Below are 15,722 nucleotides of genomic sequence, written 5' to 3'. Positions count from 1 at the left end.
TGGGGCAGCCACAGCTTCTCTGAGCAACCTGTGCCAGGGCCTCACCACCCTCACCAGGAAGAATTTCTTCCCAGTATCCCCCCTAAACCCCCTCTCTGTCAGTGGAAGCCATTCCCTCTTCCTCTGTCACCCCAGGCCATTGTAAACAGTCCCTTCAAGGCTGCACTAGGCCACCCCAAAGCCTTCTCCTCTCCAGGCTGAACAATCCCAATCCCCTCAGCCTTTCCTCATGGCAGAGGTGTTATTCAATCTTGGAAGAATAGTGTCTTGCTGCAATTTCTCATTTTCTTAAAACAAATACCTTACACTATAAACTCTGTAGAACAATTACTCCATTTTTCCTGGAACTGTCTCATTTCTCTACCTAAAGACAACGAGGTAACTTTGCAGCAATTAAACCTGTTTTCTTCTCTGAACAAATGTGAATTCACAGCCAATCCACACCTGTATTACAGCATCCCCAGGAGGAAGGGGAGGTTCAGAGCCTGGAGGAACGTGGTTTCCACTCACACTGCCACTCGAAACACTGTCGATGTCCACATTTGGTAACACCTGGGAAAGGAAAAAAAAAATAAAAAGGCATTAATATAAAAATCTATGAATCACTTTGGCTGTCAGCACTGAACTTTTTAGATACTTCCAGTTGCTACTGAGGCACTAAACTTCAGTTTTCTCGTGCCAACAACCAACTCCAGCCCACCAGGTAAGGACTGCAGGGGTTGATTAATCAGCAGTGAAATCCTTGGGTTGACAATCATGCCTGAAACAGAAATCTTAAAGGCCAAAGCAGCCATCCAAGAAAACTGACATTTATGTTTTATACTTTTTTTAATTCTAAGTCTGTTCTGGCTGGAAAATCTCATTTAAAAAAAAAAAAGAGAAAATGTGACATAGATGTATTTTACACACAACCTGCCTAGGTGAAACAGGGAAGAAATAGTTTTCTCTTTTGGTGAAATAATAAAGATAATTGATAAAATAGGAGTGAATATAATCAGCACAGCATGAGAACTTCCTGGTCCCTCCATTCTACGTGTTTTTATTGCTTGCTGAAAACCATCTACTGATGTCAAAGAGCATTAGTGGTGGATCAGACTGCCTTTAATTAGCATTCATTAAAATAAACAAACAATCATCACTGTTGACAAGTACCTGCACAGAGAGCTGAGGTGGATCCTTCTTCTCTGATCTCATCTCTATCATAGCTATGTTTGGTTTTTTTATCTCAACAGGAGGTTTTGGCACTTGAGGGAGGGAGGTTGTGACTGTGACAGGGTGTGGTTTGTCCTCAATGATCCCAGCAGGCTGCAGGGTTGTGCTGCTGCTCCGGGTCTGACCTGAGCACGGTTGAAAAACAATTAAAAATACACATAAATCTCCCAAGTCAATGAATTCATAAATTAATTAGAATTTATTTCTGTCTGTGTTTCGTGTCAGACTGAGATTCTGTGTGCAATTACAGAGCAATTAAAAAGTCCCCTATTAACACCATGGTGATTCACCAGGTAAATTTTAAGGCTTTCCCAGCAGAAATTGTAAACTCAACAGTGCCATTTTTAAAAATGACTTTCTTGACTGTGGTGACACCTGCTGCTGAAAACCAGAATTGTTTGCTGTTCAAACACTACACACACCCTGTTTCCCCCACCTCCAAACTGACAGGGAGAAGCTTTAGATTGGATATTAGGAAGAAATTATTCCCTGTAAAGGAATAATTTTTGTCAGTGAGGCCCTGGCTGGCCCAGGTTGCCCATAGAACAAGATGATCCTTAAGGTCTCTTCCAACCCAAACCCTTCTGTGATTCTGCTGAAATAATTGCTCTCTCAGGGTGTCTAGACATCCACCAGACATCCAGAATAAAGTGGAAATGAGGAAAAGCAGGACATTTTAATCTGATCCCCCAGATATCCTCTGAGAAGAGCAGCTGCAAATCTCGTGGCCCAGGGCACACCACAGAATGCTTTGGGTTGAAAGGCACCTCAGAGATCATTTAAATCCAAGCCTCAAATCACTGATTTAAGGAGATCCAAGCTGTATTCCCATGAAGCAGCAGTAATGAACCTCCACACCCATCCTTCTCCAGGTTATTTGCTCCTACCTAGTGGAACAGCCATGGGAATGAGGTGACCTTCCAGGGGACCGTAGGTAGGAGGCACATCCTGACTGGGACTGAAGAGATACCGATTTTCCTGGGCAAGGGCATACACAGGGTGCTGTTTCCTGGGGTTGGGGATGACCCTCTGGGTGTGAGAAGAAGTCTGGGTTCTGGCTGACTTAACCTTTGTACCTGAAACAAGAGCAGATCAACTGCAGGTCATCAACACGTCCAAATCCAGGGACATCCCAGTTCTGGCCAATCCAAGCCTTCCTGCTGAAGGAATTACAAATTTCTGATGGGGGATGGAGGGAATGAGGGAGAGAGTCAGGAAGGGTAGAATATAAAGGTGCTAAGGGAGATGTCTCAGTATATTGACAGTGATGAAGGAGTTACAATTGCAGTTTTCCAGCTGAATCCACCAGCTGGAAGCACAGAAACATGGGAAGGACACAGGGATGGCAGCAGGCTGGAATGACACAGGTGATTCAGCTGCCAAGAAGAAATCCATGATTTAGGTTTGAAATGCAGCCACGAGAATGGCAGGCACTCAAAAGGAACAGGTATAATCTGCAAATTCCTGGTTTAACAACTCACTGCCACTGGCAAATCAAGCCATAAGTAACACCCATCATTCCTGACTTCCAGCATCGAGGAAACACTGATTTCTCTGGGCCAGGTTTTGAAGTTTATTGTAAATAGCAGCCAGAGGTAATTTGTGTGTAAAAGTATCTTCAGTCTATGGCAGAGGAGAGCATTTATTACTACACAGTCCTGCCAGATCTTACTCCAGCCTCAATTCTTTGCAAACAACGGTTATTATCAAGGAAATTATTAACTTTAATCCAAATGGACAAAGACTGCCTGAAAATTCCTCCCCAAAAGGGAATCAACAGCTGTGAATCAAACAGAAGTGCTTCTGCTGCTGCTTTGTAGGCGTCAGGCAGACAAATCTGGGAAGGATCACGTTGGTAACCAACCCCATCTCTTTGTTACAGCCAAAAAAACCCCTCATCTTACTCCTCTGATGTTTCTAATCATCAAATCCCTGTGTCCATGGCCACTTCACACGTGGCAAACCAGCACCTTTCAGCTCTGTTCACCTTTAGGAGCCTCCTAATTAGCTGAGGAATGAAAGTCAACGGTTACAAAACACAGGGATAAAAACAGCTCAATAATGTGGCTTTTAACAAACACAGCCAAGCAAACAAAGGCAATTCCCTCACAAAGGGAGACAAAGTATGGGTTAGAAGCCTGGAAACAGGAACAGCAAGTCCTAACTCTTCAGGGAGAGTCCTGGAAAAGTTTGCTGTCCTGTTGGATAAGCAGTGGGAAGAGGAATCACAACACAATTGCTGTGGCCAACGGGGTAAAACCCTCAGGTGTCTCAAGAGGATGTCAGAGAGATGGAGCAGGAGGAGATTTCCATGGATGATAACTCTGCATCCACTTACTAAGTCTGTATCTCTGGAAGTATTAAAATAGCTTGGACATTGAGAGGCCTTTTTCATTTTTTAAGGAAAAAAATCACCTGGAAACTGAAGTAGCTGCAAACTGAAGCCAAAACCTCAGTACCAATCAGATCCTAAATTTGAAATGTCCTGTTTCCTGTTGAACCAGAAGGTGTCCAGCCAAGGGAAGAAGCAACTAAGGGTAGAATTTCTGATGCTTTTAAATGCTGAGCATTTCTGCCCAGCACAGGTTGGCCAGGAAAACTGTTCTGCAGCCAGAGACAAATTCCTGGAGTCAGCAACATAAACAGAGCCAGCTCCGAGGCCTGGGATTTCACAGAGGTCACACTGCATGATCTCACAGTCCCCCTTGGCCTTGAACTCCCTGAGCAAAAGCAGGAATTGGCAGTGCATCTGTAGGGCTGCCAGCTTGGAAAAACAAGGGGCTCCCAGGGGGAATGATGAAGGGCTGTACACACACAGCACCTCGCTTTAACGGCTTTCAACTTCTCATTTCCCCCCACCTCGAAAGTTTATTTGAGCTGGGTGGAAAGGGGACATTTAATTAAACTTAGATTTAAAAAAAAAAACTAGTGTTTTACATGTATTTATCAGTTCACATCATGCAAGAAAACAACTCCAACTTTTTTTTTTTTTTTTTTAAGAAATGATCTCTTACTCATAAAAGTGCTGGTTGATTTTTTTTCCCCCCCTCTAACTTCCCATAAGAAAGCAGGCATTAGTCACCACAGTTTATTTGCAAAGGTTGAGAGTTATAAAATGACTGAAAAGAGACTCTCCAGATGGCCATTTCAGCCTTAAATAAACATCCTTATTCTAACACTAATTTAAGCCAAGCTCTGACCAAAACCAGGGTCATTTAATAAGTCTGGATTTTCCAGCCAATCAAAGCCAAGGCCAAAGACTTCCAGCTCTTTCTTCCAGCCTTTTATCACCTGGGACATCAAGGCCAGGAAGGGAATCTGTGGGTGCAGAGCTGGCAAGGGAAGGGAATGATGATGTGAGATTGGTTTCTTTCTTTCTTTTTTTTTAAGAACCTGAAGTGCTCACTCAACTCTGCTGCGTTTTCTTTACTCCTGCTACAGAAGAGCACAGATCTGGTTCTAATTTTATTATTTGTACTTCCCTGCCACCAGCAGGATCTTCCCAAAAGCATTGAAACTGCTTCATCTTCACGAGAACCACGTGAAACACCAGTTGTCACTGCTCCATTTCATTGACAAGGTGGAGGGAAGCACAGAAATGAAGCACTTTCGAGCAACTCTCTCACCCAAAGTCATGCCTGTATCAAACAAAGGCTGAGCTCATTTAAAAATAAATAAATAAAATTTTAAAAAATCAGTTGGAGGAGGGGGCACTCTTTCTACCACTTCACAAGACACCTCAGTGATGAAATCGGCCTCCCTGCAAAGGTTGTGACCTTCCAGAAAGGACAAGAGGCCAATAAATGCAGAAGAAAATTCATTTTGGACTCAGCAGAAGCAGAACTGCTGATTAAATATTTTTTTTTTAAAGAAGTGTCTGTTCTCAATCCAAATCTCAGTGGTCACTGTGTTGCTGTTACTGCTCTACACCAAGTGCTTACCAGCACACATTTTGTTCAAACAAATCTGTGCTGAATAAATTAAATTACAGATGTGCAGCATAGCCAGGAGTCAAAATGAGTGATGCACCAGCATAGCATTTTTCACACAAAAAAATATATAAAAAAAAAGACATGTTTCAAGAGAGGTAAAATAAATTATACAAGCAACAAGACTATCAGTTTTCATGTAACCAGTTCTCACCTTTTAAAAAATAAAGCAAGTCTTGAGCTTTTCTAGGTTTTTGGCAGGACTGTAAACTCCCATTTTCCAGGAGGGTTATGAGAACTGGGAATACTTTCTACCAGTGGCACTTTTTCCCTATGGATCACAGGGAAGAGAAGTGCCAGGAAACGGCACCAAGAGCACGTTGGGCCAAACAAGAGATTCTATCCTTTATCTGCTCACTGTATCTTGCAGTCATAACAAATCAAAAAATCTGACACAAATTAGATTTTCTGACATGCCAGTTAAAAGATTCACCTCATCTTCTGTGTCAAGGATCAGTTAAATTTCGAGAAGATAACCAGGAAATAAAACTGATCCAATTAAAACATTACTTTCTACTCACTCAAGATTAAGTTTATCTACACTTAGGTCAGATATCACAGAGTCTCCCTTTTTTATAATTTTTACATGTTTTTAATAGGTTTGAAAACTGGTATCTGAATCTTATCTTAATACTGTGCCTACAGAACTAATGAATGGAATTCATTATTAATCCACTAATAACCTTTATCAATCAAATAGCCTTCACAAGCTCCTCCAGAAAGGAGTTATACTCTGCTTTTAACCCTGACTGGAGTAACAAAAGAAGGTGCCTGCATTCAGGGAACTCCACCAACGATTCTGATGACATCTTTCCATATATCCAAGTTAATAGATGTCATCTTCAAGCCCACAAGTTTAATTTTTCATGTTTCAATTAACGTCTCAGAAGTGGGAAATTTAACTTTCAGGCTTCCTTAATCTTTCAAACCTCAGCACCTTTCTGAGCTCTGAATGAATATCCATGTAAAATATCCATGACTGGATAAACCTGACAGGAAGAATATTCATCTCTCAGGGACCTTTAATCAAAAAGTGAGTTCATTTTCCAGCACACTCAGCTCTCAGATGGGATCACTTCTGGCAATTCAGCTCCTTAAGAGTTGGACAACAAGAGAGATCTATTAAATTTATCTTATTAAAAGGAGAGGTCTTATTAAATTTAGAAATAACCAAAAGTTAAAGCCTGGTATTTTTATATTTTTCATATCTATATACACACACACACATATATTTTATATATATATAGAAATAGATCTAGATCTAGAGAGATATATATTATTTATAAGGACATTTTGCAAATGCTTCCTAAACTCTGGCAAAGCTTGGGGCAGTGACCACCCCTCTAGAAAGCTTTAAATTGAAGAGCAGGTGAACTACAGTTAAACATCTTCACTTGTACAAGGAATTCCTAACAGGAAAAACTGGGAAGGAACACCTTGTTCCCATCAAATGGTCACTTACCTTTAACACACTCGATCAGCTTGGGCCTTGGAAGTTTGGATTTGGGAGAGGGAGAGTTGAACCTCAGATATGGGGCCTTTTTGAGGGTGCTCCGATGGCCCTGGTAAATTGGTTTGCCATAAACCCGACTCAGATAATCTTCATTTGGTACCAGGGCACTCCCACTGCCAGGGCCCTGATGGCACAGCAAGAGGGAAAACAAAACAAATCACCTGTGAAAATCTGCACAGGGCAGGGCCAGCACTTTCACTTCAAATTACTGCAGATTGACAGTTGTGTCAGCAAAAAAAGAAACCAAGCACTTGGGAACTCACATCTGCCCTTCCATCTCTCCTCTGCAAACCTTCAGCAAAGTAAGTTCTGAGCCTCATTTTCCTGGTGTTTTCTTCCTCTTGCTTCTGCAGTGGTTTAGCTGCACACAGAGGCAGCTTTGTCAAGCAGCCTGGGATCTTTTGAGTTTTGGCTTTCATTTCTTTCTTGGCCTTCATGGCCTTGAGGTTTTGGGCTCTCTTGATCCAGGGGAGTTTTTGCTCGTGTTTCACTTGTTCCCAATCGTTTCTTGCCATTTCGGCCTGAAGAGAAAACGCAAAGCACGGTAAATGGAGATTTTTCTCTTCAAGGCTATCAGGAGAGTGGGTGGGTAACTTTGGAGCTCTGAGAAATGGGTTGTTTTCCACGTTCCCCAGCGACTGGGACCGGTGATTTCCATTAAGAAACTAAAATTCTAAAATAAAAAGTGAATATTTTATTACAGCCTGGGAACAACAAGCAGTTTTCTCCCGTTTTCAAGGTGTGAGAGAACCACTTCACCGTGGGCACGAAAGAACAAGGTGGAAAAAGCAGGAGGCAAAAATCTGAGCTCATTTTTTTTTCCAGCCATACCTGGATTTCTTCACTGATTGCCTTGATCCACTCATCCACTGTCCTCCTGATACGGATCTCTTCCAACACGTCTCTGAAACAGAAGACAGAACTATTTTAGGTCACTCTTTTTAATCTTAACAGATTTGCTCCTGAGAGAAAGTAGTGACCTGTAAATGCTATAAAAATGGAAACCCAGAACAGAGATGGAAGGATTTGCATCTTTGCATCCTCCCAAGGTACTAATCAAAGGCATGATTTCCCAAATCCAAAGGTGTTCTTCCAGAATGCCTGCAACTCCCACTCCCTGCTGGGAGGTGCTGACATCACAACAAATATCCAGGAATCAGGGGCAGCCACGTGGCAGTTCCTACTTGGATCAAAACTGATAAAACAGGGCTACAAAAACGCTCCAGCTCAAAGCAGATGAGAAATTACTACCTGTTCTGCAAGATAATGAGAGCAGATATCGTGCCTGATAAAAAAAAATCTTTACATATACACAGAATAGTTACTTTCCTCAGGAAAATGCGAGTTTAAGTTGCATTTTAACAGGAGAACTCTCATTATGATTCAAGCAGGAGTGTTTAACACCAGTAACGCAGCAGAAGCTCAAAAGCCAAAGATGAGTAATTCTGTAACATTTGCAGGATCACAAATGATGAAAGAAATCCTGAATTTTCTTGTTTGCTTGGAATGTGTGTGTGGAAGCAGCTCAGTGCCCCAGAGCCACGGCAACAGAGCAGTTTGTTCAGATGATACAGCCTCAAAATTCAGCCTCAGCAAGGAGTACCAGGCACCTGACAGAAATCCAGCTCACACCCCAAAGGGTCAAACACCACCAGAAGTTCAAGAAGCAGCTAAAGATTGCTGAGAAAAAATTGGAAAAGGGGAGCTAAAAGACAAGGAGCAACTGAATTCAAGGGTCTGACCTGTTTGTAGCCAAGCTGTTGATGAGGGAATAGGTGGCATCTCCATCCTTGGCACGAGTGACGGCTTCCAGATTCTCCTCCAGGACCTTCTTGTTGTTCTGAACTCCTCTCAGAGTCCTCTCAGCGTCCCTCAGGATGGATTTGGGCACTGGGATGTTTTGAAGGATGGATGGTCTATCGAGCAGAGGAGGGTCAGGAGGATCAGGTGCAACAGGGGGGTTTTTGGACTGAAATGGAAACAGAACCTCCAGCTCTTAATCGATCAGAGATTGTAATTTCCTGTTAATCTGTCATCCTGTCAGTGCCATCCCAGGGAATGCAACCAACCTGAGCTACTCCAGAACATTCAGCACGTGGCAAATGTATTTTAGAAGTCAAGAAAACTGCAAGACACCCAAAAAAAAACTCCAATGGGAAATGATTAAAGCCTGAGGAGCTGTGCTGATGAAGGCTGGGAGCACGGGAAGAGATGGCAGTGAGGGACATGAAGCATCACATGCAAATCTCTCCATGTGACAGCAATTAAATATAATTAAAGCCTAATAAAAACCAACCTTCTCTCAATTTATGCACTTGTTTGGGCATCAGTCTACCCCAAGAAACACCAATCAATACTTCTAAGCTTTAACAAGGAGATAAACCCCTGAAGAGCCCTTGGTCCTCTCCCACTTTCACTGATCTTCACTTTTCAGAAGGAACAATGAAGCCTTCTCCTTTCACAGAGATAAAAATCCAGCATAAATTAGCTGCTAAACACAAAAGGAAGGGACACAAACACAGGAAAGGAGTTCTCACATTCATTCTCACACTCCTGAGGAAACCCAGGGGCCCCTGAGCACTTCATTTAACAACAACAAAAAAAAATTAAAAGAGAGATAAATGTACATTAAAAAAAAATAAAATCAAACCCAAAATACCCAAACTTGAGTAGGCTCTGAAAGCATCAACTGAATGAACAACAAAAAAAAAAAGACCTCACAGATCACAACTCAGTTCTGATTTTAAGGCTGTTCTTTTATCAAATCAGAATTGAACACAAAGTTTATGTTCTAACAGGTGTTTTGTCACAGTGGACACAACAAAACAGAACCAACACATTGATCCCGTGGTCCTGGTTTTCCCTGGTGGGAAAAGGACAATATACTGAATTATTTATCAGTTTTACACAGGCTTTCACTTTAAAATGAAACTTTTTGACAAACAGTAGCTCAATAAGAGGTAAAATCTGTGAGAAAATGTAAGAATTACAGATCCATGTTCAACTGGAAAATGATGTGAAGCTGCCAGGTAGGGCAAGATCATAAATGATAATTGTCTTATCAGTCCACACTGTGTCCATCTGAGACAGCAGCTTTTTGCCTGACATTTTATTATCCCCTCAAGGTACTTTCACTAAGACTGATTAAGACCAAACTAAGAACAAGTTAAATCTTACTTTGGGAAATGTAATCTGTACATAACATTAACCTGTTAATGAACACACACAGTCCCTGCAGTGTTATTGCACTGCAAACACGTTCAAAACTGCACCAGTATCACAGCATTTAAAAAAATAATAATTAAAAAAAAAGTAAAAAAATCAAGGTATACCTTAATAAGATCATTCACGTCAGATTTCCATGAATTTGCTTCCTAAAAAGACAGAAGGAGAGCTGTTGACACTTTAACCTGAAGATAGATCTGTCAGGGTCAAATCCAAAGCAGGCATTTGATCAGTTTAAGCTGACACAGTGGCTGTCTCTGCTCACTCCTGCTGGCTGAGAGCACCACCTGCTGTCCTCAGCCCCCTCAGCTGGTGACAAAACACAAGCTCATCATCCATGCATTTACCATCTCACTCCACAAACCTCTCAGGGATGAGAAGCCAACAGCAAAGTCCCCTGTAACATCAGACAAGTGAAGCTACAATTCCTAAACATCCAGCAACAAACAACTGGCACGTACCACAAGGTATTTTCAGGGAGATGGGAAAGCTGAAGCCAACAGAATCAGAGCTGTCACGTTCCCAGCTAACTCAGAGACCTGAATTTACAAGTCTTTCTTCCCTCCCACTGTGTAGATTTACAAGAAGAGAGGACCCCAGCAGGGAACAGGCACTGAAAACACCCAAAACCTTAAAATAAACATGGAAATATCTCCCTTTTTTTTTTTTTCTTTCTCCCCTGTTTTATGTTTGGCAGAATGGCAGGAAGAGCTTCTCCACTCCAGTCCATCACTCAGGCTCAAATCCCTTTCCCACACAAAAGCTCCAATATTTGAAATAATTGTAAACAAATGTTGGTCTTTTTACAGGGGCAGAAGCAAAAGCAACACTTTTACTGACACCAAACCTCTAAAGTTTTTCTCCACATTTTTTGTTCCCCTTATTGGAACTCCTGGTCGCTCTAACATGGATTTTTACCTGGAGTATGTTGTGCATTTCTCTTCTCAACTGGCCAAGACCTTGAAGTAAATCATCTGCTTTTTTCACTGTCCTCTCAACTGAACTGTAACTTTCAAAAGCAGGGACTGGCTCTGCAGGCAAAGGATTGTGCCTGATGGGAGAAACATTCCTGATTAAAACTCTCATGGCTCCTCATGTGGCCCAAGAAAGTAGCCAGCAGTGAAACCAAGAGTGAATTCAGAGTGCAAGAATTCCAAACCTTCAGACAAAGTGGCAATTTGCTTTTCCATCTGAACTTACAGAGAGATGACTGGGTTTTCTCTGCTTATCCCTTAACACCTTGAGCTGTATCCTTGCATTTTCACCAGTGTAACTACTTTTCATTGAGCAATATTTAAGCTTTGGATACCTCTCCATTTAAAGCAAATGACATTTTTGTCAGACTATCATAGATCAGACAGTATAAATGCAGCAGTTTCTCATTGTATCAGTGAAATGATGACATCACATTATTGCCTGGGGAAAATAAGTTTCAGACTGGATGGCTCAGAACGTTTTTTCACCCACTCTAAAGCCGAGGAATTCTGAGGTGGCTGCTGCTCCTCCCCACCAAAGTGTTGTCACGCAGCTCCCACAAGCACTGACAGTGGCAGTGAGACTCTGAACTGCCTGCATCTGATCCACCTGCCTCAATTCCACTAAAACAAACAAAAACCCCTCCTCAGTCCTGGACTGCTGTGTTTATTCACCTGTCTCTCTCAGAGTGCCAGCTCCTTTCATTGCTGTTCAATGCTGCTTTCTTGGAATACCCATTTTGCCTCAGTGGCATTTCTTGAGAACTCGGAATAGGCTCCAGAAGTTTCCTTTCACCTAAGGCAGAAAAAAAGAAAATTACTCTTTTTTTTCAATACATTTAATACTTTCTTTTCCTTTCTACTTTTCACCACTATCTAATACTCCCCAGAGTATTTCAGATAAGGCAAGTCACATAAAACCCACTCCCACTGTGTTCCTAAGAGTGCTTTAAATTAGCAAAACCAGAGTCCAGGTGAATGAAACTGGGGTGGCAATGAACTGAGTCACAGAGAACAAATCTGTGCCTTTATGGACAGGATGTTTCTTCCTTTGCCTCATTCCATTTATTCCTGGACCTCCTGAACAACAGAAATACATCAGAGTTTTGTACCAAAAATAAAAGCAGCACCTGAGAAGGGTCTGATAAAGACACACACAGGCACTTTGTTAGAGCACAGTGGGTGGATCCTTTCAGTGTTCTTCCTCAATCTTACATCCTCAAACACAACCAACTGAAAAAAAGGTGCTTTATTTTTCTGATTAAACCTTCAAACCTGAGTTTCACGATCAAAAGCAGTGAAAGAGAATTACTCCACATTTGCTTTCATTACAATAACCCAGAGAGCTTGTGGATCCATGGAAAAAAAACCCCAAAATATTTCAATTCAACCAATGCTAATGACAGAGTTATGCACAGAACTAACCCTTCCCAAATGTATATCCCAAATATTCTCCATGTATGTATTTGAATGTCACCAAACCAACAGCTCAGAACAGGTGAGGAGCACAGAGTGTGTCTCACAATACCTTCAGTTGTAGCTTTGGGAATGTTTTCCTTTTCCATGCCAGAGTTTTCCCTCTGGGAGATTCTGCCATGTTGGGACACAGGCTCTGGGGCACATCTCCGAGGAACTGGGGTCTTCAGGGGAGATTTTTGGGTAGGAATCCCATGACTTGCAAAATGGTTTGAAAAGGCTTCAGGGAACACAAGCAAAAGGAGTTATTTACATGGTAACAATTTTCTTTGTAGGAAAAGGTGTCAGAGAAGACCAGAATGGTTTGGGTTGGAAGGGACCTTATAGATCATCTCATTCCAACCCCCTGCCATGGGCAGGGACACCTTCCACTATCCCAGATTGCTCCAAGCCCCATCCAACCTGGCCTGGAACACTTCCAGGGATGGGACAGCCCCAGCTTCTCTGGAAAAGCTGTGTCAGAGCCTCCCCACCCTCACAGGGGAGAATTTCTTCCTAATAATCCCATCTAACCCTGCCCTCTGGCAGTTTGAAGCCATTCCCCCTTGTCCTCTCCCTCCATGCCCTTACAGAATCCAGAAAAAAAAATCTAGGAAAAAAAAAAAAAGAGCCATGCCAGCTTTATGAATTTCTCATAAAAATGAAACACATCACAGAACTGGTTAAAAAAGTAAACAGGAAGAACATTTTGTATCTCTGAATGCTATTATTATTATTAGGGAGCAAAAAGCCCCAAAGCTAATTATAACATGAACTAATTCATTCCAGGCTCCCACACAGATTATTCCTCAGTAAGATTATTTTAAGTTCAGTCCAGGCCTCTCCTGGTAAACCAAAACTCTCACTTTAATTTGAACTGGAAGATACTGGAATATCTTTAGAATATGTGTTGTGTTATACAGCACTTTAGGCAATAAAGCCAATTACACTGAAGGAATGTTTACTGCTCATCATTGGTGTCTTGTACAGCCCAATATTAAGGGAAACAAAATCAATGCCAAACTAAGACCGAAAATAAAGGACTAAGAGTTTGCCTTCACCTTGGGCAGGAGCATCAGTGGCAGGGAACAAACCCCTGGGACACAAAGGCACTGGGTTAGGGAGGGGTCTCTGCTCTGGCTGCTCAGCTGGCTTTGGCAGGAGGCTGGAGGAGGGCCCAGGACTCTGCTGGAAGCCTCGTGTGTTCACTGCAGAGCTGAGGAGATGGCACTGAGAGACAAAAACACAGAGCATTGCTGACATGTGCTCTCATTTCCCCAAGGAAAAACCTAAACATGAGTAAATACCTGCCATGAAATCAGGTTAAATGGATTTTGGCATTCTATTTGAGGAAAAAAGTCATTTACAACAACCTCAGAACAGAGACAGGCTTGGACATCTTCAAAAAGCACAGGGCACTTTTAAAATATAACTTCAGTTTTTTAATGTGGCTACTTATTGAATAGAAGTTCCCTCAATTAACAAAGATCTAAACAATTTCTCACAGGGAATGTGAACATTTCACAGTTTTTTGCATTTACTTTCCACAGACACAAAGGTGAGGGAGGAGAGGGAAGGAGATATCTGGGACAGAACAAGAAACAAAACTTTTCCCAAAAGCACTAAACTCCTGAGCTGGCCACTGGATCTTTCTTTCTTTCTAATACTGAGACATAATCCAAATTATTACAATATTAACACTGAGATACAGAGGAAATGATTAAGCTAAAGCTTCTGCATTGTGACTTAACACACCTGAATATTCATTTGCTGCTCCTGTAGCTTTTCCAGGTGCTGAATCCGCTGCACCATGAGAGCATTCATTTGATTTTCCAGCTCCCTGACCCTCTGGTGACAGTGGGGCTTGTCCTGCTGAGCCCTCCCGTGGGTTTGCTGTTCAGCCACACGCTGCAGGTGTCTGTCTGTCTCCTGCAGTTTGTCAAGTAATGCTGACACTGAGTTCACTTTGGCTTCCAAATCATTTTGGACCTGCAAGAGAGGACAGGAAAAACGGTGCAATCCAGAGTTCTGGATTTGCTTCCCAAAAGACACGACTGAAATCCTCGTTAGCCCCAATGTTTGGTGGCTCAGCAATATTGTGAATCTCCAAAAGGTAAATGAAATGGTCTCTGTCCTTTGCCCATTCAGCCAAGGCTCTCTGGAGCTACCACAAACAATCTGAGGCTTGTCTGGAACATCTGCTGGTTTCAGTGGACAAAGAACTCACCCTCCCACAAGCCACCTGCTCACCTTGAGGAGTGGGGCTGTGCTGGCAATGGCAGCAGCAGTGGCTGCTGCAATGGTTGTTGCAGAGTCCACTTCCCTGGGTGCTGACCTGGGGTCGTGTCCAACGCCTTCCTTCCTTTCTGTGCAGGCATTTCCCAGGAGCTGCACCTTCACCTCCTTGAGCACAGGAGTATTCTGGGCTCTATAAAAACAAGTGCCTGTCAATAGCCTGGTTTTCTCCACATCCCCTCCAAGCAAACCATTTCCCACACACAGCACTGACATCACCCCATAAGCATTTCTCCTTGAAGCTTTCAGCACACAGGGAACAAATTTACTCTCATCTTTTAGGATGAAATCAGAAATGTCTCAGGTTTATGTTACAGTTCCTAATATAAAAGGCATTTTCCTGGAACCACAACAAAGAATGTGTTTGCAGCCTGTGTTCTGTGAAGTTCAATATTCCAGGTTGGATGGGGCTTGGAGCAACCTGGTGCAGTGGAAGGGGTTGGAACAAGGTGGGTCTTTAAATTCCCTTCCAACCCAAAGCATTCTGTGATTCCAGTAGCCAAGTCCAACTACATTTTTGATCCTCAAAATTTCCATCCTGTGGATAAACAGCACGTGCCCTTATCTACCTTTAGAAATGGTTTTGGCACGTGGTTTTGGCACAAGGTGAATTATCTTGCCTGACTCTTCTGTCATGAAACCATTAATTCCAACAGGCTAAAGGTGTTCTCCAAAATACACAAAATAAACAAGATTGCTCCAGTGAATGATAAAATAAACTGAAAATACCTTCACAGACAGCAAAAGAACAGTAAATAATACTTTTTTTCCTTGCCAACCAAACATTTTGGCAAAAACTGAAGGGGTAGAACTGGATCTCTGCACAGAAACAGAGCAGCTGAGTCACTGCCAACAGCACATACTCACTTTTGCTTTAACACTGCCCTCAGAGCCTCCTTCTGCCCAGTAGCATATTGAGAAATAAAAACCTCACCTGTGGGGAAGGATACAAACACACTCTGTGGAGCTGACTGACACAAAATGTCAATGGCACAGGTAGAAACAAAGTATTATTTCAACACGTACAGTTTTGCTGTGAAGAATCTGCTGCCTGCAGGG

At 42.3% G+C, this 15,722-nt stretch overlaps 1 protein-coding gene across 2 annotated transcripts in view; it reads right to left on the bottom strand.

Moving 5' to 3' along the window:
- The window catches only part of KIAA0586 (KIAA0586 ortholog), a 38,545-nt gene that overhangs the window by 20,617 nt on the left and 2,206 nt on the right, over positions 1-15,722 (bottom strand). For both annotated transcript variants that reach the window (XM_050336232.1, XM_050336233.1), the window contains exons 4-18: positions 15,531-15,597; positions 14,619-14,796; positions 14,124-14,357; positions 13,430-13,598; positions 12,442-12,609; positions 11,589-11,709; positions 10,858-10,990; positions 10,047-10,088; positions 8,457-8,683; positions 7,546-7,618; positions 6,978-7,235; positions 6,664-6,838; positions 2,100-2,288; positions 1,153-1,337; positions 445-552 (exon numbers count right to left, since the gene is read on the bottom strand). In XM_050336232.1, coding sequence (XP_050192189.1) covers positions 445-552; positions 1,153-1,337; positions 2,100-2,288; positions 6,664-6,838; positions 6,978-7,235; positions 7,546-7,618; positions 8,457-8,683; positions 10,047-10,088; positions 10,858-10,990; positions 11,589-11,709; positions 12,442-12,609; positions 13,430-13,598; positions 14,124-14,357; positions 14,619-14,796; positions 15,531-15,597 — 2,327 coding nt within the window. The remainder of the gene's footprint in view (positions 1-444; positions 553-1,152; positions 1,338-2,099; positions 2,289-6,663; positions 6,839-6,977; positions 7,236-7,545; positions 7,619-8,456; positions 8,684-10,046; positions 10,089-10,857; positions 10,991-11,588; positions 11,710-12,441; positions 12,610-13,429; positions 13,599-14,123; positions 14,358-14,618; positions 14,797-15,530; positions 15,598-15,722) is intronic.

Source organism: Myiozetetes cayanensis, unplaced genomic scaffold (genome assembly GCF_022539395.1).
Source record: "Myiozetetes cayanensis isolate MyiCay16 unplaced genomic scaffold, myiCay2020 scf6-25, whole genome shotgun sequence".
NCBI lineage: Eukaryota > Metazoa > Chordata > Aves > Passeriformes > Tyrannidae > Myiozetetes > Myiozetetes cayanensis.
The sequence above is the reverse complement of the archived record's forward strand: the minus strand, read 5'-3'. Positions and strand labels throughout refer to the sequence as shown.